Here is a 21,929-nt window from a genome sequence, read left to right as displayed (position 1 = left end):
AAGACTGAGAGAGGTGGGGAAGCTGCAGAAAAGTTTGAAGCTGGCAGAGGTTGGTTCATGACGTTTAAGGAAAGAAGCCCTCTCCATGACATAAAAGGGCAGAGTGAAGCAGCAAGGGCTGATGTAGAAGCTGCAGCAAGTTATCCAGAAGATCTAGTAAGATAATTAATGAGGGTGGCTATACCAGACAATAGATTTTCAATGTAGCTGAAACAGCCTTCTGTTGGAAGATGCCATCTAGGACGTGCATAGCTAGAGAGGAGAAGTTAATGCCTGGCTTCAAAGCTTCAAAGGACAGGATGACTCTCTTGTTAGGGGTTATGCAGCTGGTGACATGAAATTGAAGCCAATGCTCACTTACCATTCTGAAGAATCCTAGGGACCTTAAGAATTATGTTAAATCTACTCTGCCTATGCTCTATACATGGAACAACAAAGCCTGGATGACAATACTTCTGTTTATAACATGGTTTATTAAATCTTTTAAGCCCACTGTTGAGACCTACTGTTCAGAAAAAAAGGTTCCTTTCAAAATATTACTGCTTATTGACAATGTACCTGGTTACCCAAAAGCTCTGATGGAAATGTACTATGAGATTAATGTTGCCTTCATGGCTGCCAACACAACATCTGTTCTGCAGCTCATGGATCAAGGAGTAATTTCAACTTTCGCATCTTATTATATTTCTTAAATAATATTATATATTATATATATATATATTACATATAATATATTTCTGTCATTTTGTAAGGCTATAGCTGCCATAGATAGCGATTCTTCTGATGGATCTGAGCAAAGTCAATTGAAAACCATATGGAAAGGATTCACCATTCTAGATACCATTAAGAACATTTGTGATTTCATGGGAAGAGGTTGAAATATCAACATTAACAGGGATTTGGAAGAAGTTGATTCCAACCCTCATGTTTGACTTTGAGAAGTTCAAGACTTTAGTGGAGGTAACTGCAGATGTGGTGGAAACAGCATGAGAACTAGAATTAGAAAGGGAGTCCGAAGATGGGACCGAATTGCTACAATCTCATGATAAAGCTTTAACAGATGAGGAGCTGCTTCTTATGGATGAACAAAGAAACTGGTCTCTTGAGATGAAATCTACCCCTGGTGAAGATGCTGGGAAGATTGTTGAAATGAGAACAAAGCATTTAGAATATTACATAAACTTAGTTGATAAAGTAGCGGCAGGGTTTGAGAGGGTTCAATTGTGAGTAAAATCGTGAAAGGAAGAGCCAATCGATGCAGCACACGTCACTGTTGTCTTATTTTAAGAAGTTACCATACCCACCCCAGCCTTCGGCAGCCACCTCCCTGACCAGTCAGCAGCCTTCGACACTGAGGCAAGACCCTCCACCAGCAGAAAGGTTATGACCTGCTAAAAGCTCAGATAATGGTTTGTTAGATTTTTTAGCAATGAAGTATTTTAAAATCAAGTTCTGTACATTGTGTTTTTTTAGACATAATGCTACTGCACACTTAACAGACTACAGTATAGTGTAAACATAACTTTTATATGCACTGGAAAACCAAAAATTACATGTGACTCGCTCTACTGCCACATTTGCTTTAATGTGGTGGTCTGAAACTGAACCTGCAATATCTCCGAGGTATGCCTGTACTGCACATTACTTATCTTCTAGGGCTATAACTCTTAAAAACTATACTATCACATTTTTAAAAGAGCTCTAAAGAAATACTTTCTTTTTGCAGATATATATGAATCATATAAAACTAATCTATCTTATAGGATGGCCTCAATTCTCAGGAGAAATCCTAGCAAGGTATTTTACGCTATAGACAAAATCTATAAGACATGGCAAAATGCAAAGTAAAAAATATGGAAATTAATTTGCTTGGAGATTGAAATGAAAAGAATTCTTCCAAAGTATTTAAAAATTACAAATAAACACACACCAGGAGCTTGGGATAGCTGGGCAACAGACAAGAGGCTGAATGACTAGGCCTCAGAAGTTGTCAGGTATGATAACAACATATGTGCACATAGGACCAGTATCTGCTTTTCTATTCCTCTGGTAAAATTCATGACGTCACAACCTCTACAGTCCCTAAGAAAGCTCTTACAGTAATATTTAGAGAACACTGAGTACTGAATTGGGTTTATGAGGAGTGTTTTCTATTTTGAACTATATATTATTTGTCTTCATTGGATAGGAAGCTTTTGAATGACAACAAGTAGTTTTTGTTTTTGTTTTTTTCTTTTTAACTTTCATCACACTAAAGATTTTGGGAAAAAAAACTAGTCTTTACAGTTCTAAAATGACAGATGTAATTACAGGTATGCATTTATTAATCTCTGACAAAATATCTGTATATATAAATAAACTTTTTCTTGATAAAACACTAAGATAGTAGGTGTTTAAACAGTAGTGATATATAGAAACAATCTAAGTGTCCACCGGTGGATGCACAGATGAAAAAATGAGTTATACATATACAATGGAATATTATTCGGCCATAAAAATGAATGAAATTTTGCCATTTGTGACAATGTGGATGGACCTTGAGGGCATTATGCTAAGTGAAGTAAGTCAGGCAGAGAAAGACAAATGCCATATAATCTCACTTATATGTGGAATCTAACAAGATAGATGGTTGCCAGAGGTGGCAGGGGATGGGAGGAGAAATGGGTGAAGGGGGTCAAAAGGTCGAAACATCCAGTTATAAAATAAATAAGCTATGCAGATGTAATGAATACCATGATGACCACAGTTAATAACACTGTATTGCATATTTGAAAGTTGCTAAGAGAGTAGATCTTAAAAGTTCTTATCACAAGAAAAAAATTTTTTTAAACTACATAAGGTGATGGTTGTTAACTAGACTTACTGTGGCAATCATTCTGCACTGTATACAAATATCAAATCATCATATTGTATACCTGAGACTAATATAACATTACATGTCAATCATACCTCAATTAAGTGAATAAATAAATAGCAGTGATTATATAGTCCAGTATTACAATGAGCCTGGTACTAAGTAAATTCTGAAATTTAAAGCCTTTGGTATTTTGTCAACTGCTACTAAACTCTATAAAAATGTAGTATGAGATGTAATTCCCAGTCTTAAAATAGCCTAGGAAGAAACATTTAAGAAGCTAAATTAAAGAGTGTGATAGTGATCATTTAATTTAGATATTAAATTACTGAATGAGATAAAAACCCCTTCCGTGCCTTCCATCTGACTCAGGGTAAAAGCCGAAGTCCAGCTCCACATGACTGGTTGATGCATATGATCCTATGGTATATGACTGTGGTATATATTATGTGACTATGGTGTATCCTCTCTGACTTTATTTCCTCTCCTTCTACGTACTTCCCCATCTCCCTTACTCTCCCTACTTCAGCCACACTTACCGTTCACTGTAACTTTGAACTCACCAGTTACACTGCTTCTGAGCCACTGTACTTGCTCTTCTCTGCTTGAAATGTCCTCTCTACAGACATCCTCATGGAAAACAGCTGTCTCCTTTAAATCTTTGCTCAAGATATTTTATTTAGAATGTAACACCCTTGTCACTGATTTTTCAAATGCCCCTCATTTAATTATTTTTCCCTTTGGCACTATTATGCAACTTACTGTACATTACCTATCTTTTAAAACTTCTGTCTTTTCCAGTATAATGTGAGTTCTATGAGGACAGAGATTTTTGTCTGTTTTGTTACCTGTAACAGTGCATAGCACATGGTAGGTGCTCAATAAATATTTGTTGAATAATTGAATGAATATATATGAAAGGATTTCATAGCATATAATCTAATCCATTTTCTCTGTTGCTGCCAGATTCCCTTCAAGCAATATTCCTAGCAATACAGTTATCTAGGTTTTGCCCAAATGTATCCCAACCCAGTTAGCTAGCTGCTAATAAACGACAGTTACAAAGTTCTTGACACATTTAACTCTCACTGAAGCCAGTGAGGTAGACAGTATTATCCTCATTTTACAGAAGAAGAAACTGAGGCACTGAGTGTTTCAGGTATCTTATTCAGTGACAAACACCTATTACATCTAGAGGCAGTCAATTTCATTGTCATTGTAATAGATATTTTACTGGCCAGAAGTTCTTGAGTACATTTGGGCCCAAAATTGTTTTCTCTACAGCCTGCTTTAAAAAGAGGAAGAAATACAATATAAATGGATAACTTAAAGTCTTCTGTATCTCTCACACTAGTATATTCAGCAGTTATGTCATATTATTGGCATACCTTAAGTTGTGGTAACAGAACAACCACTTGAACGCCAACAATATTCCAGTCACAAGATGAGGCACATTACATATGCCCTTTCACTTAATAACTACACTAACTTTATGAGGTGATCACCCCGATTTTGAGGACTCTGAGCCTCAGAGTAGCATCTTCTCTAATATAACACACATGAAAAGAGGGCTGAGATTTAACACAAATCTGCCTAAACTAACAAAACCTCCAAGCATGTTCACATGCACTGCTTGAGCCAGTTCTTTGTTCTGTATACATGTAATTATCTTTCTAATCTAAACACAGGACTTAACATTTATTGCTGATAAACTTCATTTCCCTGGTTTAAGCTTATGATTTCTACCTATAATGACCTTTGGGGTTTTTATTCTGCCATCAAATGTATTAGTTATCCTTTAAACAGCAAATATAAGCACACCTTTTCTTTCAATTGTTTAAACAGGAAGTTTAACAATTTAAAATGTTCAACAAAGCATAATCATATGTTATTCAGTATTACATATCCACTAACTGAGGCACACTACATCAAATTAGTATCAGGCCACAAACCGACCCACTAGGTACCATGCTTTAATCCAGGAGTTGGCAAATGTTTTCTGTGAAGGTCCAGATTGGGTTTTGGGGCCAATTTGTCACAACTACTCACCTCTAATATTGAAGCACAAAAGCAGCCATAGATAACACCTAAGCGAATTAGCATGGTGCTGCTCTAATCAAACTATATTTCAAAAAATGGCAGTGGGCCATGGGCCAGATTTGGCCTGCAGACTGTAGTTTGCTGACTCCGGATGTAATCTTGCAACCAACAAATTGAACTAGGTATTTAGGTCACTTCCACCTGTCTGGTTCACAAAAGTATCATGGAATTCTTTATCAAATACCCAATTAACTTCAGGAAATACTTTGTCAACAGGATGCCATGAACTATCAATGTAGCTACCAGATGCTGATTTTGGAACAACTTACTTTTAGTGAAGTCCTGTTGACTTCTACTATTATCTCTATTTTCAATATGCATGTGAGGCATCAACTACTTAGCAAATCATTCTAGAATTCTGACTGACTTGTAAATCAAATTTACTGATTTGTAAAATATTTGACCTTCATCAATTGGGGGTACCATTTACAAATTTTCTTTTCAAATTCTCTTGATATCTTTCCATTATTGCTTGGTTTGCCTTATTTGCATAATGTGGCATAAACTTTAATTTCTCTTTATTATTTTTCATAATTTCCAGAGAGAAAAATCATTCTTAATGGAGAGTTGAGAAACAAAGTGATTTAGTTCTATACTCTATTTTTCAACTATCATTGCAAATCATCCTTAAAGTGGTGTCCTCATCCTTCCTTAACTATATTTTCACTGTAACCAAACATTTTGCTATATTTCTCATTTAGGGAATTCAGCCTTAATTCAACACAGTACTTACTGATCTATGCAACATTTTTATCCATCCTTGACTGTATCCCTTATTTCTTATATAGTCTCTTTCATTTCTTATAAGAAACACAAAGACAGAAATGTCAACTAGTACTACTGGGCTATTTCTCTTTTACTGTCTTATCGAAAATATTGACGACTTGACTAACTGCAATTGTAGAGCCCAAAACTTCATTTTTAGAGCCTCCTCTCTATAACTTTTGAAAATATCTTTCCTAAAGTCTAGATACAGCTTTGTGCATCTAATTTCCTTCTTTATTAAATTCTATATTTATCTATTTCCAAGCTTAAGTAAGCACTGTTTCTCATGTGTCTATTACTTTCACATCATTAATTAGATATTATATTCTGAATAGAAATTTCCTTTTTGTGTCCTTCACTGAGTGAAAAAGTGGCCAGCAAACCAAGATGTATATTATCACGTTTCACTTTTAACAGAATTAAGACTATCAACAGATATATATATATATAGGTAGTTGAAATACTATATCACTACCTGTCCCTGTGACAGTTTCATAATTTTTATTATGAAAATACTGTAGATATTTTATACAGCTATAAAATATTTAAACTTAAACAGTAACATTTTATCTTATAAAATAATTTGAGTGCCATCTTATTCTTTAAGAAAATATATTAGCACCTATTAGTAGAAAAAAAAATCTCTCCATTCATTCTGATATATTACAAAAGATAGAAGGACAATTTCATAGTACTTGGGCTACACTTCAAGAACATATTATAAAATATACACTTCAGCAAAAATATTTTTGTATCAATGCAATTAAAGAATTTTAGTACCAATTATTCTACATTTGATTTTATTTGAAATATAAATAATATATTTTAGAAGGCACAAATATTCTTAAAATGTTAAAGTATGTTTTAAAATAATGTTCTTTTAATTTTTATTTAAAACAATCCTAAATATTGTTCAAGTGAGCATAACAACAATAAGTAAATATCTTAAACTGATGAAAACTCAAGTAGTTCTCTTGTGCCTAAGTATGTAACTCTTCAATACAAAATGAAGCAAATAATAAAATGAATAATATTGTAAGGTTTACTACAGAATAAAGTAGCATGCAATGGAATTCAAGAAAAAAAATTGAAAATCACACGGTAGAACTGGTCTCTATCCTTGGATGAATTTAGGTATTTAATTTCTAGTAATTTTATGTACACTATGATGAGGTACCAACAAGAAAAGAAATTAATTAATTTCAGGAGTAATAAAACTTCTACTACTTCTCTATCAAGACAATGTTTAACTTTCTGACACTAAATGTTAGTTCCTTTGCTTTATAAAGAAACTGGATTGTGACACAAACATTTCAATAGCTGTTTTCATATACATATTATGAGAGGAATTTAAATAGTGAGTATATTGCTTTCGATATAGGATGCTTTAATAGGCTCTTTTAAAAATAAATGAGAAAAAATAATTTTATAGACAAAATACACTGTCATGACTTTACAGACATGGAATAAATAACTTACTTAAAAAAGAAGAACGGAGTTGTTTCACAGATTCAGAATATAAGCTAGAAACGCCGCACATGCAAGAAGTCACAATCAGCATACCTTAGTGAAGCAACGAAAAGCAGAAGGAAAAAAAAAGGAGACAAAGATACTAGAATGGTCTGGTTGGGACAACAATTTCTGCTGAAGATAACACATGACAAAATGATCACACAAACAAAAACAGAAAAAAATATTCAACTATCACCAAAATGATAGTAAGGTCTACATCCCATCACCTTTTTCTTTTCTTCTCTCATGAATTATGAGAAGTATTTAGTATCAGCTAATAATGTACTGGAAGCAACTGAGAAATGAATCTCAGAAAGAATTTTAATTCAGAGAGATTGAGTTAGGAAGTATAGATCAGAGCTTCCCAATGGCACTCTGCAAATGGGTTAGGTTAAGTCTGCCCCAGATGTAGTTTCCCTCAATCCCTGGTCCAGTTGGGCAGGTCCTGGGGAGTCTGGAGCCCAGAGGCCATTTACTGCTAGAGGCCTCATTAATATATCCCTATACGCCAGAGATCCAATGCCATTTTCTGTGTGTGCCATGAAGTTTGGAAAAAAAAAGGTGAGGAGTACTATTATAAACAGCTAACTATACATGTGTTCCATGAGGAATAAGTATTAAAACATTTAAAATAAGACTAATTACCTAGCAAACACAAAAGAATGCTATGGAGAGAATTCTTAATGGATCTGGGCTTGCACTGAATCAAAGCTATCAGAGAACGCTGTATTTCATAGAGCTCAAATTCACTTTTGCATCTACATTTTTTTTTCACATGGGAAATGATTCCTTTGAATTAAATAGTCAAAACAATAAACTTGGTCTCACAATACTAAACAATAAAAGGGACAGAGCTGTGAAATTAACTTTTGTTCTGTAATAATGGGATGAATTTTCCTGTCATTATAATTTAGCTAAAGAAGTCTGAAACAGTGCTTCTTTCCCAATGTTAAATAAAATCCTAGAATATTAAAAACAAAAGCATAAACTAATAACAACACAAAACAAAAAAGAAGGCTGATACGGTTTATACAAACAGATGAAATCAGACAAGCTATCTACCTAATGGAAGTACTTATATTCACAGAAGTAACTCAGAATTTATGGAAATCCTAAAGCTCAGGATTTTTTCTTCTTACCTCCTGAAGGTTGTCGAGATTTACGAGGAGATCGGGGTTCTCTCCGATAAGGATCACTGGAGCCGCATAATTCAATAGTGCCCAGGTTGAGGAGTACTGCTTTCTGGAGGTAGTCAACCATTGCAATGCCACTACAATTGCCAAAAACTACCCTAGGAATAGGGAAAGAGCAAATATTTTAGCACAGATAAACAGCTACAAGAAAACATATTGCAGTCTTCAGGGCTAAAAAATCATGATGGGTCTTTAAGAAACTTCCTTTTGAAACAAAACACTATTACAGCCATGCAAATACAGGTTACATACGCCTTCTGATGGAACTGTGCAGATCTTCTGTAGATATTAATGATTACAAATTAATAAAGAAAAAATTTGGCATAGGAGTTGAAACTTAACCAGGGACATAAATCTCCACACTAGGCAATATGACATCTATTTTTCTGACTTAGGGGTATTTTGAACGCCTCAGGGGAAGACATTCCCTTCCACTAGGGAAGTAGGGGATTACACCTTTGGAAAAGTTTTGGTAATCCCTATAGTCAAGAATAAAAAGTAGAAAGCATAAATCTTGGAGGCCTCCCTTTGGACTATTCCAAATACCTTCTCAATTATGAGTCGGGAAGTACAAACCAACTATGAATAAAGCAACTATGAATAAAGGAATTTTATTCTTTTAAGATCCCTTAAGCCAGGAATCGAAAGCTAAAATATATAGAGGGGCTATATAAGTAAGTAAAACAGGCCAACTAAGGACTGTGGTGAACTGGAGAGTGGACAACCCATCTAAAGAGGGGAAGCTTCAACTCAGTTCCTGCTGACTACTGCCGACCAGAAATGGAGACATGGGCCAGATAATCAAATTTTTCAATTAAAGCTCTAAAAATGGATTTTCACATTAAATAGTCTTGGCAACTAGTTCAAATTTAAAAAATACAAAAAAAAAGGCTAAACAAAATACAACTGTGAGCCCAATGGGGACTGTGATCAACTGATTTGCAACTTCCTTTGAAACTTTCTATTGGTTCCTTTTCTTATTCCCTGTTTGTTTCTCTTATGGCTGTGGGCAGTAAAATATTAAAAAGGGGAACGTTTGTGTCCTTACATGGTGGTGCCCAAATAAAAGACATTAGAAAATACTATCTCAGACTACAGAGAGTCTTAGTTGGGTGCACAACTGCAAGAGATAGAATAGGTGGTAGTAGCTATAAGGAGGAAGAAGAAAGATGAATGAGTCCCTAGGGCTAGAATCAAGGAAGGAGACAGCGACCTACACATAATAAATAGCTCTGGACTGAACAGTTAGCATGTGGCTTCTCTTATACCACAATGTTGATTTTTACTATTTACAACAGCCAGGACATGGAAGCAACCTAAGTGCCCATCGACAGATGAATGGATAAAGAAGATGTGGCACATATATACAATGGAATATTACTCAGCCATAAAAAGGAATGAAATTGAGTTATTTGGAGTGAGGTGAATGGACCTAGAGACTGTCATACAGAGTGAAGTAAGTCAGAAAAAGAAAGACAAATACTGTATACTAACACATATATATGGAATATAAAAAAAAAAAGAAAGAAAAAGAAAATGGTCAGAAGAACCTAGGGGCAAGACGGGAATAAAGATGCATACCTACTAGAGAATTGACTTGAGGATATGGGGAGGGGGAAGGGTAAGCTGGGACAAAGTGAGAGAGTGGCATGGACATATATACACTACCAAATGTAAAACAGATAGCTAGTGGGAAGCAGCCACATAGCACAGGGAGATCAGCTCAGTGCTTTGTGACCACCTAGAGGGGTGGGATAGGGAGGGTGGGAGGGAGACGTGAGAGGGAGGAGAAATGGGGATATATGTATATGTTTAGCTGATTCACTTTGTTATACAACAGAAATTATACACTATTGTAAAGCATTTATACTCCAACAAAGATGTTAAAAAAAAAGACCCAACACAGCCAAAAATAAATAAATAAATAAATAAATAAATTTATTTATTAAAAAATAAACCAATCTATCCTATTATAATAAAAAGTATGTACTACTAACACTATATACTTGAAGGCATGAATTGATAAATAAAAATACACCTGTAGTATAGATGAATACTTTACTTAACTATTACTATGCCTTTACAATTTACACAACTATGGAAGGAGAAAGAACAAATTATACAGCTATGGTTCAACATTTATAGAATCAATTTAGAACATAGTTTTCTGGGTTGATATTGTTAGACCTTCATTATACCAAACATTAACAAGGAAATTATTTCTCAGAGTACTTCCAGGAGAGGATAGATTCACTGGTCCATAAGATATTTAACTTTAAATCAGGAAGCAGTATAAGCATATCCAGAGTAAATTATTCAAAAGAGAACTATGTTGCAAATAAACACTGAGTTTGGTCTGAAATTAAAGTGATACAACATCTTTTTAAGTGATATAGTAAAGATCATCCATTCTGTTTTTAAAAATATAAAAATGCATGGAATACGATAAAGAGACCGAGAAACACAGAAATTATACTTACAATCCATAGGAAGAATTAACTGCCAGACTGGTTATTTGCTGCGGTGGTTCTCCACTCACCCATACCAACTGAATAACTAATTCTGTCTGATAACCTGGAGACTGTTTAAGTGGAGAATTTTTAACTCTGTAAGAAAGGAAAACATGTTACCTGTTAACCCATCTTCAATTATCTTATTAGCCTATGTAATTATAAAGTCATGCATAAATAACTATATAAAAAAACTTTATATATAAAATTGTAAAATATAAAAAATGTAAAAATCAGAATCCTGTCCTCTAGAATCATTTAGTCTAGTTGGAGATGAAACACCTAGATAAATCACAAAAATAAGAAATTATATATAAGTTCCACATATAAACTGGGGCGGGAGGGGAGAAGGGAAGGTGGAGAAGGGGAGAAGTGGGTAGAGAGGGATGAAAGAAGAACAGGGAAGGATGGGGAGAAGAATGAAGAGAAGAAGCCACTTAGGTATTAAGAGGAAAAAAATCAAGTTAGAGAAAAAAATCCAAGTTAGAAAAGTACGCTTAAAACTTGAAAAAGGTATGGTATAACTAAATGAAAACTGGCCCAACACATAAGGAGTTAAGGAAAAAGTATAAAAAATGTGAGCAATTTATTTTTGCTTGTATAACCACTTTTACTATTAAAAAGAATCTTTTTTGACTTTGAGTTGGTAGTAGTTTTTTTTTGTTTTTTTTTGTTTTTTTTTTGCGGTACACGGGCCTCTCACTGCTGTGGCCTCTCCCGTTGCGGAGCACAGGCTCTGGACATGCAGGCTCCGCGGCATGTGGGATCTTCCCGGACTGGGGCATGAACCCGTGTCCCCTGCATCGGCAGGCGGACTCTCAACCACTGCGCCACCAGGGAAGCCCGAGTTGGTAATAGTTTTGATTGCAGACTCTTCCCCTAATAACTGCTGCATAGTGTTTAAAATGTTGCTTTTGCAAAAAATATGCCAACAAGATAAAGAAGTAGGAAAACCCATAGTCAAAAATTAACAAGTGTCTAAGTTTGGTCACAGTGGAAGGTGTGTGTAGTAACAGTAAAAAAAAAATCACTATAGTGAAACAGGCCAGGGCCAGACTTTACAGGGTCTTTAAGGTCCAGCTGCAAAGGTTTGATGTTGGTAGAAAGAACTCAGGGCTTTCAAAAAAGAGTTTGAGTCTTGGTTCTGCCCCTTACTAGTCGTCTTCCTGTCTAGAATTGGGAATAATATTACCTAATCACAGTATGACAGCACTGTGAATGCCTATGAAAGAGTTTTGTCAATGGTCAGGTTATATAAAAGTAATATATTTTCATTATTAAAGAATTAAAAGTGGGCTTCCCTGGTGGTGCAGTGGTTGAGAGTCCGCCTGCTGATGCAGGGGACACGGGTTCGTGCCCTGGTCCGGGAAGATCCCACATGCCGCGGAGCGGCTGGGCCCGTTAGCCATGGCCGCTGAGCCTGCGTATCCGGAGCCTGTGCTCCGCAACGGGAGAGGCCACAACAGTGAGAGGCCCGCGTACCGCAAAAAAAAAAAAAAAAAAAGAATTAAAAGCCAGTGAAGATTTATAAGAAATATTTTGGAAAGATTAACTGTAGAGGCATGCAAGACGAAGTACAATGAGACCCATGCGGAAGTTCCTGTGATCCTTGTGATGCGAAATAATGAGGTAGATTTCAAACACATGAAGTAAGTTCTCAAAAGGGCTCGTAAATTCCATTAAGGTAGACACCTTGCAGTTACTTTTAATACTCCGGCAGAGGCAGTACTCAATATTTACTGAATGAATGAATGAGCTGGAGGCTGATTAGAGATAGAGGAGGGGAGAAAAAGAAGACAGTGATTCTAAGTTCCAAATAAAAAAAAAAAGAAAGAAAAAAGATGTCAAGATGAAGAGCTAGTTTTAGAGGAAGATGTGGTTAACTTTGAGGTGACGGTAGGATCTTCAAGTGAACTATTCAGCAAACAGTTATACTCACTTGTACTGAGTGAGTTCATACAAAACTTATACTGGTTAAATTTGTTATAAGCATGTTAGAGGGAGTGAAGGGGGGTTTATAAATGTGAGACTTTCTAAGGAATAAAGTTACTTAGATATGATACCTTGTCATACTTGCAAACTTCAAGTGATTTTGGAAGATAAAGATTTTTTAAAATGTGAGCCATTTATTTGTGACTACTTTTACTATTAAAAAAATCTACTTTTACTTTAAAGTGAGACATTTTTGATTGCATAGACTCTCTCCAGTAACTGTTCTTGCAAAACATATATAAAGCCTGGTTACTCCAACAATTCTTGGGGCTTCTGCTCTGGAGTGAGTGTATAAAGGAAGGATGGCAGCAAGTCTATTCGATGTTCAATCTCCTGACACTAAACTCAGAGAACCCTTTGGATCATTTACTTGGTGCTTTTAGTACAGAACACCATGACACCAGACTTTTCACTGTCCTACTTGCTAGACTCACTCTAGGTAAGACAAGGGTCAGGATGTTGTCCAAATTTCAGAGTAAACGTGAATCACCGAGGGTACCCCTAAAACAAACTGAGTTGTGGTCACATCTGCCTGTGCAAAGTCTTCAAGTTAATACACTCAGAACAGTACACTGGCTGATGCAGAAGTTCTGATTTCCCTCAGGGAAACACCCACTGCTTGGCTACAGCCATCCCTCTTGAAAGACAAAAATAAAGACTGAGTAGCATTTCACCTCCACCAGAGACATCCTCTGTTGACATAAGCACAGCCTATAGAGTCTGAGTGTGCTATTTTCTCCCTGTATGAATTAGATAAGGTTCAAGGAAGTGTCTACCCTCCCTCTGGCATATTTAATGTGCACATTAGATTAGATTCTCAAGAGCAGGAACAGGCATTCAGGGATAATTTTAGAAGTGCATGTACAGGCACATTTAATATGTAAGTGATGAAGACACACAGAAGTCATGGAATTCTTATTTTACTTAGTATGAAGGAACAAAAAATTTCTTAAGCAAAAATAAGTCAAACTTGCTGAAAAATCCCCACTTGGTAAAAAAATTAGAAACCGAATCAAGAAATGAAGAAATATGTTAGATTTAAAAAATACAAAATGGGGGCTGGGTGGGCGTTATGTTTAATGTCTATAATGGTTATATGCAAGTTACCATTTTAATGTTTTTAATATATACAAATTAATTTGTTTACTTTTTGAAGATAAAGGGTTGGACTTTCATAAAAAGCTCTGTAATTTGTACAAATGTATTTTAAATGTCAAAATAACGTCTGGAGGCTTTGCAGTTTCAAAATAATTTGTAGGTTTGGACTAATACCCTGCAAAAGCACAACTAAAATACTTAAATAAAACCAACATTTTATTGGTAAAAGAAGTAAATTGAATAGCTGCTTTTAAAATGTTTCTTCAGAAAAACAATTACGTACAGGGAGGGATGGAGTGGGAGGCTGAGGTTAGCAGATGTAAGCTCTTCTATACAGAATGGATAAACAACAGGGTCCTACTGTATAGTACAGGGAACTATATTCAATATCCTATGATAAACCATAATGGAAAAACATATTTAAAAAAGAATACATATATATGTATGTATAACTGAATCATTTTGCCATACAACAGAAATTAACACAACATTGTAAATCAACTAGACTTCAATAGGAAAAAAAAAAAAAAACTCCCCAACCCAATTATGTACAAAAACATTTTGTATAAAAACAAACAAAAAACATCTAAGTATTAGTTATTTTCACATCCATTTAGCTATATTTCTGACTTTTAAAAATTGGCTTTTGAGATTGTGGACTAAAACAGTGTGAAGTTAATAAATAACTGCATTAACCTGAAAACTATTAAAATGGTTAAAAAAAAGAAAGATAACTCAAATTGCCTATGATTTTAAAAAGTCACTAGTGAATGTGTGGATTTTAGACAAAAATCTCAAACTTGTTACCAGAAATACGTTACCAAAATAAACCTCAAAGACAAATTGTACTTTATATGCTTATAAAAATTAAATTGACAAAAAGCAGGAGAAATACACATTAAAATCAGAAGAAATGGCATTAACGAAAATTTTACAAATTTAAGTTTAAAGTAAAGTAGTACAGAGTAAGTAACAAAAGGGAAAGATGTAGAATTCTTTTATTACCAAGTCTCATTCTATCTAAACATGTGCCGGATTGTAGCAGAAAGGACGTGTGTGTATATATACCTGAGAGAGAAAGGAAGGGGAAGGGGGAGGGGGGAGAGAGGGAGGAGAAACTTGAGACCTTTCTGAGAATGTACTGAGAGGTGCTTAACCTCAATGCTTATATTCGTTAGGTCAGATCAGTCTCTCGTCCTTGGTGTTACTGACATTCTGAACCGGGTCATTCTTTGTCGGGGCACTGTCTTGCGCACCGTAGGATGTTTTGCATCATCCCTGGCCTCTACACACTAGATGCCAGTAGCACCCCTTCTTCTCGTTGTGACAAATAATATCTGCAGACATTGCCAAGCATACTCTGAGGAGCAAAGTCATCCCCGTTTGAGAACCACTGGCACAGAACACACAACCTCAAATTCATGTAAACATATAAAGCAGATTTAAAAAAACCAAACTCTACTTTTCTATAGATTTATATTGCAAGTGATTGTCACATAAACCAATCTGCCTTATCTCTGGGGTGAATGCAGTTTTGATTACACGGATATTCTCCACAGGAACTGCTGAACCATTCACCAATAAAAGATTCTAGCAGATCTAAAGCCAAAACAGTATAAAGCCCGGTTCTGTTAACAAATGCAAACTGTCTTTCTTGCCACTGGCCTCAGCTTGAACCTACTACAGCCTGGTTTCTGTCCCCCTCTTGTACTGAATCTGACGTTTTCCACGACCAGTTTTCAGTCACTGCCCTAACCGACTTCTCTGTAAATCTAATACTTTTAATAAGTCTTCATGAACTCCTTCAATGATTTTAACTCTTTCCTCTTTTCTTTCTGTGCCATATTTAAGGCAAGTATGCTTAACAAAATTTAACCACTCAATAATATATATTGGACAGAAAAAAAGGAAAAATAAACTTTGTCCAATTTAGTCCTGTAAAAAAGCAAAATGTATTCAAATCTGGATTTCCACAATATAGGCATTTAAATAATGATACTGAGATGCTAGAGAAGATTCAGAAAAAGACAAGAAAATGATTACCCAACAACTGAATCTCTAAAGACTGAAAAAACTGAATTTTCAGAGTGGAAGAAAGCAGCCTAAATATACATTTGATCCACATATAAATCCAGACTAAAAAACAATGAAGGATTTAGAAGACGAAGCTTTATATAGAGGAAAGATCCGTGCTCATCTACCAGTATGTTTAGAGATCAAATCTTCGTACTTTAAGGGTAAAATCATGGAATGCAATCATATTTCTCTTGGTGTCACAGAAAAAAAGAGTTGAATTAACCGCGGCGAAATACAAAAAGAGATGTGGTTATGTCAATTTACTCCATCACAGGAAGATTTTACTTCACTTTACGAATGCTTACAATTTATCTAAATTAAAATATAACTTCCAAAACACCTGTATTTTTAGATAACTTACTTCAAACAAGGGACATTATCACGAAGCCCATCAGATGAACTGCTACTGGTAGAAGGATGAGACTGAGGAGGAACGGGCTGAGGATTGGCACTCCCAACTGGCGTTGGCAAAGGTGGTGCCTGTTCACCCTCTGGAGATTCCACATCACTTATCTCATATAACAATCGAACTTCAAGCATCTGTTGTAAAAGTAAAAAGTTTAGCCTCTCCTAATAATTACTGTTCATTTTATTACAGTTTATACATACACACACGTACACTACAGTGGAAAGAACACTTTTAAAGGAAAAACTTAGTGAGCTTTCTAAAGGTAAGGATTTAGCAAAGGAAAAAAGGTTCCTGACTCAGCTTTTTAAAAATGATCGTGTGTATGTGTGCAAGTACACGCACACATGCATTATGATTTTAGAATTTATGGCACTCATGTTAATACTAAATTAGAGTATGCTCATACTTATATTAGCTTTCCTTAAATGAAACAGAATATATTTAAAGATTTAAATGTTCAGTAAGAAGATATACAAAGAAATATGACTTTTTGTCACAGAAGATAGATGGCAATGTAAATACTGAGGTGTTTTAAAACTGACTGCAAAGAACCTCCTAAATAATTCTAAAACTTTAAGATGTCAGACATCTGACATTGAAACTAATTAAGAGACTACTACCGGAATGACTTCTGTAATCACTTCTTGTTTGCTGAATCTATAAATAATGACATGAGCTGAAACTCCAGCTATGCACAACATTCGACTTTCTGGACACCAGGAGATGATCTGAATGGCATACGGATCTTCATCTACAATGTCTGTGTTTGGCTTGTCATCTTTATTTCTTGACTTTTCAAATACTTTAGACGTCTTTAATTTATATAATACTTGTAGATTTACTAAAATAAAAGATAAAATATGATATCTTAATATAAAAAGAACAAATATCAGGTAATATTTAATCAGTCATACCATGTAAGGAAAATAAACTATATTTTTTGAACCACAGTTTTATTCCTAGATCTACATTTCTCTACTACTCTTTTACATAATGCATTCACTGTACTCACTGACCAAAAAAGGTGTACTCATTGTATTCATTAAAAAGAAAAAAAAATCACCATTATGATGAATTTAAATTATCTGAAAAAAAGGGTAACAAAAAGATTTTGTAAAAAAAATTGCATAAATATAATAAAAATAATAAGGCACATATTTTGCTTTGCAGATTTATTTTCTACATATTTTCTCTCTGAAAGGTACCAATATTATCTAACACTTCTATATGGTGAAACATAATATACCCTCAGTTAACTGGATTCTAATTGCAAACATTATTCATTCAAAGCATTCTTTCCTTTATTGCTAATGTAGCGAACATATATATTTTGCAAAGACAACACAAATTTTTGTGACATAAGTTTAGAATCAGGAACTAAAATTATTCAGATTTCTGTTGATTTGAAACATATTCCCACTTTTCCTATCTCTGAGTTAGGAAGAGAAGGTTTGAAGAAATACTGAAGAAAGGACTTGGGTATTTCTGCTGAAAATTATTCTTGACTTACTAATTAACATCCTTAAAATGTCTTTATCTATTATAAATTCTAAACTCATATATTTGATAAATCAGGTATTAAATTTATAGTCTCTAAATTTCAAATTAAATGTTGGTTATGCAATCATTACAAAACAGGCTATATAAAAGCAATGATTGTAGGGCATGTAACAAACACGATTCAGAATACTTACTCGCAGAAGCATCCCAGAACTTAACTGATCCGTCAGCGTGCCTGTGAAAAGCAAATGAGTTAAGTATGTGTTGAAGAAAAAAAAATTACATTATTTCTCTCTTTGAAGTTAAATATATTGTTACTTAAAAAGATAGTCACCAAAATGAGAAAAAAGGTAAAATTTAGGGTAAACTGGCAGGTTCTATACAATAACTTATTTCTTATTATGTTACTGCAAGCACAACCTGCCCAATTAATTTTCATGTAGTCTTAATTATATTTAGTTATTATTGATTCATTAGGTGAAAATGGACTTTTACTTACCCTGTAATAATTATTTCTGAGTAGCTCTGAGCACCCAAGCCCCAATTGCCTCCATTAATGGGCCATTCCTATAAGAAAAGATTATTGTATAAAGCAATTTCCAAGGATACTATATATCTTCATAATACATCTATGACAAGAGTAAACAACATATTTCATATTCAAAAAGGATTTTAATTTCTCTAGAAAAGGTATCATGATCAACCACTCCAAGGTGATAAATATAAAATGCTGAAATGTAACAGTAATTACTAAAACTCATGTTCAGTACCTTTTTGCTGTAACCTTGACGTTTCTGTCTAGCTCCAACAGAATAAAGTGCAGGAATAAGGTCCACAGGACAATCAGCAAAATATTCGCAACATGTAACAGGGGATTCATGTATACTCAAAGGGTAGGGATTTTCAAATATAGGATATCTTTAACAACAGGAAAAGAAAAATATTAACTTAATGAATTATTACCTATGATTAATACAACAATGAAAACTTAAAAAATATTTAAACTTATTTAATAATAAGTTATCCTTTGTTCCACATGGTCTTGTTATTTTCAAGAAGAAAAAAATTCATTATTACAGGTAGCATACACTGAGTTGATGGGAATTTAGGAATGCCTTAAAGTAAGGTAAATAATACTGTTCACTTACACTTCAGGGTTTCCCTATCTCAGTACTATTCCCATTTTGGATCAGATAATTTATTATGGGGACTGTCCCGAGCATTGTGGATGTTTAGCAGAATCCCTGTCCTCTACCACTAGATGCCAGTAGCACCCTTCCCCACAACAGAAGATGTCTACACAGACATTGCCAAATATCTCTTGGGGGGCAAAATTGCCCCCAGTTGAGAAACACTGAAATATTGAATGGATAAACTCATTTAAAACCATATTTAATGATTATCTCTCAGGAAATACAAATAAGTAATACAATGTTCTTTCATTCAAAAAATTTATAAGTAAACATACTATCATGTACGAACAAGCAGAATATGGGAAATACCACAAAAAGTTGCAAAGGAGCTATGGTGAGAATTTATAGATCAGATATCATATATCTGGTTAAGAGAGAATAAGAAAAGCTTGAAGAAGCTGCCTTTGAAAGTTATGTGGATTTTTGATGGCAGTGAAGCAAGTGGAATGTTTCAGCTGTTGGGAGCTACATAAGAAAAGACATGGAAGTGTGGTGTTTGTTTAATACACTATTCAGTTTTTCTAGCGAACAGGCACCAGGTTGGAAATGTACCCTTAATTCCTTCAGTGTAGAGTAGCAGGCTGATAAACTGTTTTTACACAAAAAACCAATAGAGAACTATAGTGGTTTAAAGAAAAGAGTAACAAGATTGGGGTTGCATGTAAAATTACCTGACAATGTTCATGACACACGGCAACAGGAGTGAATATGGGTGGAGAGACTACAAGAGTTTATTTGGAGGAAAGCTGTGATGGGGATGAATTTTGGACATATCTGATTTTGTGTGCCCCCAGAGTATCCAAGTATTGAGTTGAATCATATGAAATTTCAGAAATTCAACAAATTTTGACTTAAACAAGAAATTTCTATGAGTAACATAACAGAGACATTTGGCAGGTAATGAGAAATGTTTATCTGTAGTTCTAAACAGAGGTCTAGGTTATGGATATAAATGTAGCATTTTCAAAGAAATGAAACAGCCAATCCTATGCTAAAAAGACTCTTTTTTTCACCACACACTAAAGTAATTGCTCACCAAATTTTATTTCTTACCCATTTTGTGCAAGGTCTATAAGTACTAAATCCTTTTCTAGTAGAACAACCACAGCATATGGTTCTTGAAAATCTGGAATAGGAAAACAATGCATGAACAATAGTTTTAAATATGCGAGAGGACAGCAAATGAGATAACAAACATTTCTTGCTTAGTTTTTATTTTATTTTGTTCCATTCTCTCAAGTATTTAACATTCTGATATTATACTTCATACAATGCAAGGCCAGTATGCTTTAAATGAGATAAATCTATACAACACCCCATAAAAAATTATTTATTCTGTAAAGATGAATTAGACAAGAAGCTCACAGTACCTTCCATGGTATTGCAAAGTCCAAGGCAGGACATGAACAACAAACCCCAAATTTAAATCTTAATACCCATAAGAACAACTCATACTGGATCTCATAGGAACCCACTAGAGTACTACTATAATATTATAATCTCTTTTTTTGGGTATTTTCTATGTGCATGTTAACTATAAAATGCATTACATATTTCTACCTCAATTAGCTTCAAATAAAGTAAAAAAAGATCCAGCTAAATTTCTCTTGAAATAATAACATGCCAGTTGTAATGGTTAATTTCATGTGTTAACTTGTCTTTACTATGGTGCCCAGCTGTCTGGTCAAACACCAGTCTAGATGTTGCTGTGAAGGTATTTTTTAGATGTGACTAACATTTAAATTAGTAGATTCTGAGTAAAGCAGATTATCCTAGATAATGTGGGTGGGTCTCATCCAATCAGTTGAAGGCCTGAAGAGCAAAGACAGGAGGTATTCTGAAAAATGCAATTTGCCTCAAGATGGCAACTCAGAAATGTGCTTGAGTTTCCAGCCTTCAGAATTCAGACTCAAGACTGCAAATCAAACTCTTTCCTGAATTTTCAGTCTGCAGTAAGTTTTCACAATTCCTTTAAAATAAATTCATATTCTTGCTCTCTTTTTCTCTCTAAAATCTCCTATTGGTTCTGGTTTTTTGGAGAACCGTAACTAATACACTAGTAATTTAGAGGATTTTTAAATGTTTCTTAATGTGGACAGTTTTGTTTATTCTTCAAAGGCACTTACTACTAATATGTAATATTAAACAGATACAGTTTAAAAACAAAATTTACTTCTCAAATAAAATTTACAAAGTTATGAAGGCAGCATCTCTCCCATGGAAGAACTGGCACAATAGGATAAGGAAACTACTTAGATAACATATAGGTCTTTGTTCTGAATAACATATCTATAGAGAATGAACTTTAAAGACACAAAGCTTACCATTTGGGTATGGTGTTTCACACAGCGTCAGGAAATCAACAATTGAATAGTCCATTTCTAGCACTGCAGTACTTTTTCCATGCATAACTGTTAAGCAAGGTCTTCTTCCTACAGTATCGTATGACAAACCTCCTGATAAAATAATAAAAGGTTCCCTAGAAATAAGATACGTAGATAGGATTACAAATAGCATAGTGGAGTCTATTTTCTTGCTGTATCATAAATTTTTTTTAGTGAAATGATAAAATCTTAAATTTTAACATTTTTATGCATCATTTAATTGAATACTCACATGTAGCTTTTTAAATTGCATTAGGTAAGACCCAGGTGAGTTCCTGAAAATTAACCTACAGTAAGAATGAACACTGACCACATTTGACTCTCATACCTCCTGTTTGGTCCC

General features: G+C 34.5%; 1 protein-coding gene across 5 annotated transcripts in view; it reads right to left on the bottom strand.

The window, feature by feature from the left end:
* Window positions 1-21,929, bottom strand: part of STXBP5 (syntaxin binding protein 5) — a gene marked incomplete at its 5' end in the record, with an annotated part of 160,535 nt that overhangs the window by 49,785 nt on the left and 88,821 nt on the right. For 4 of the 5 annotated variants that reach the window (XM_079716848.1, XM_079716849.1, XM_079716850.1 and 1 more), the window contains 9 exons: window positions 8,371-8,522; window positions 10,905-11,030; window positions 16,462-16,640; window positions 17,130-17,350; window positions 18,204-18,244; window positions 18,509-18,576; window positions 18,780-18,927; window positions 20,256-20,328; window positions 21,527-21,681. In XM_079716848.1, the coding sequence (XP_079572974.1) occupies window positions 8,371-8,522; window positions 10,905-11,030; window positions 16,462-16,640; window positions 17,130-17,350; window positions 18,204-18,244; window positions 18,509-18,576; window positions 18,780-18,927; window positions 20,256-20,328; window positions 21,527-21,681 (1,163 nt within the window). Of the gene's footprint in view, window positions 1-7,198; window positions 7,283-8,370; window positions 8,523-10,904; window positions 11,031-16,461; window positions 16,641-17,129; window positions 17,351-18,203; window positions 18,245-18,508; window positions 18,577-18,779; window positions 18,928-20,255; window positions 20,329-21,526; window positions 21,682-21,929 lie in introns of all 5 variants that reach the window. The other variant, XM_079716847.1, reaches the window with a different exon arrangement.

Source organism: Hyperoodon ampullatus, assembly GCF_949752795.1.
Source record: "Hyperoodon ampullatus genome assembly, chromosome: 12".
NCBI classification, from domain to species: domain Eukaryota; kingdom Metazoa; phylum Chordata; class Mammalia; order Artiodactyla; family Ziphiidae; genus Hyperoodon; species Hyperoodon ampullatus.
This window is presented reverse-complemented; position numbering and strand designations above follow the sequence as displayed.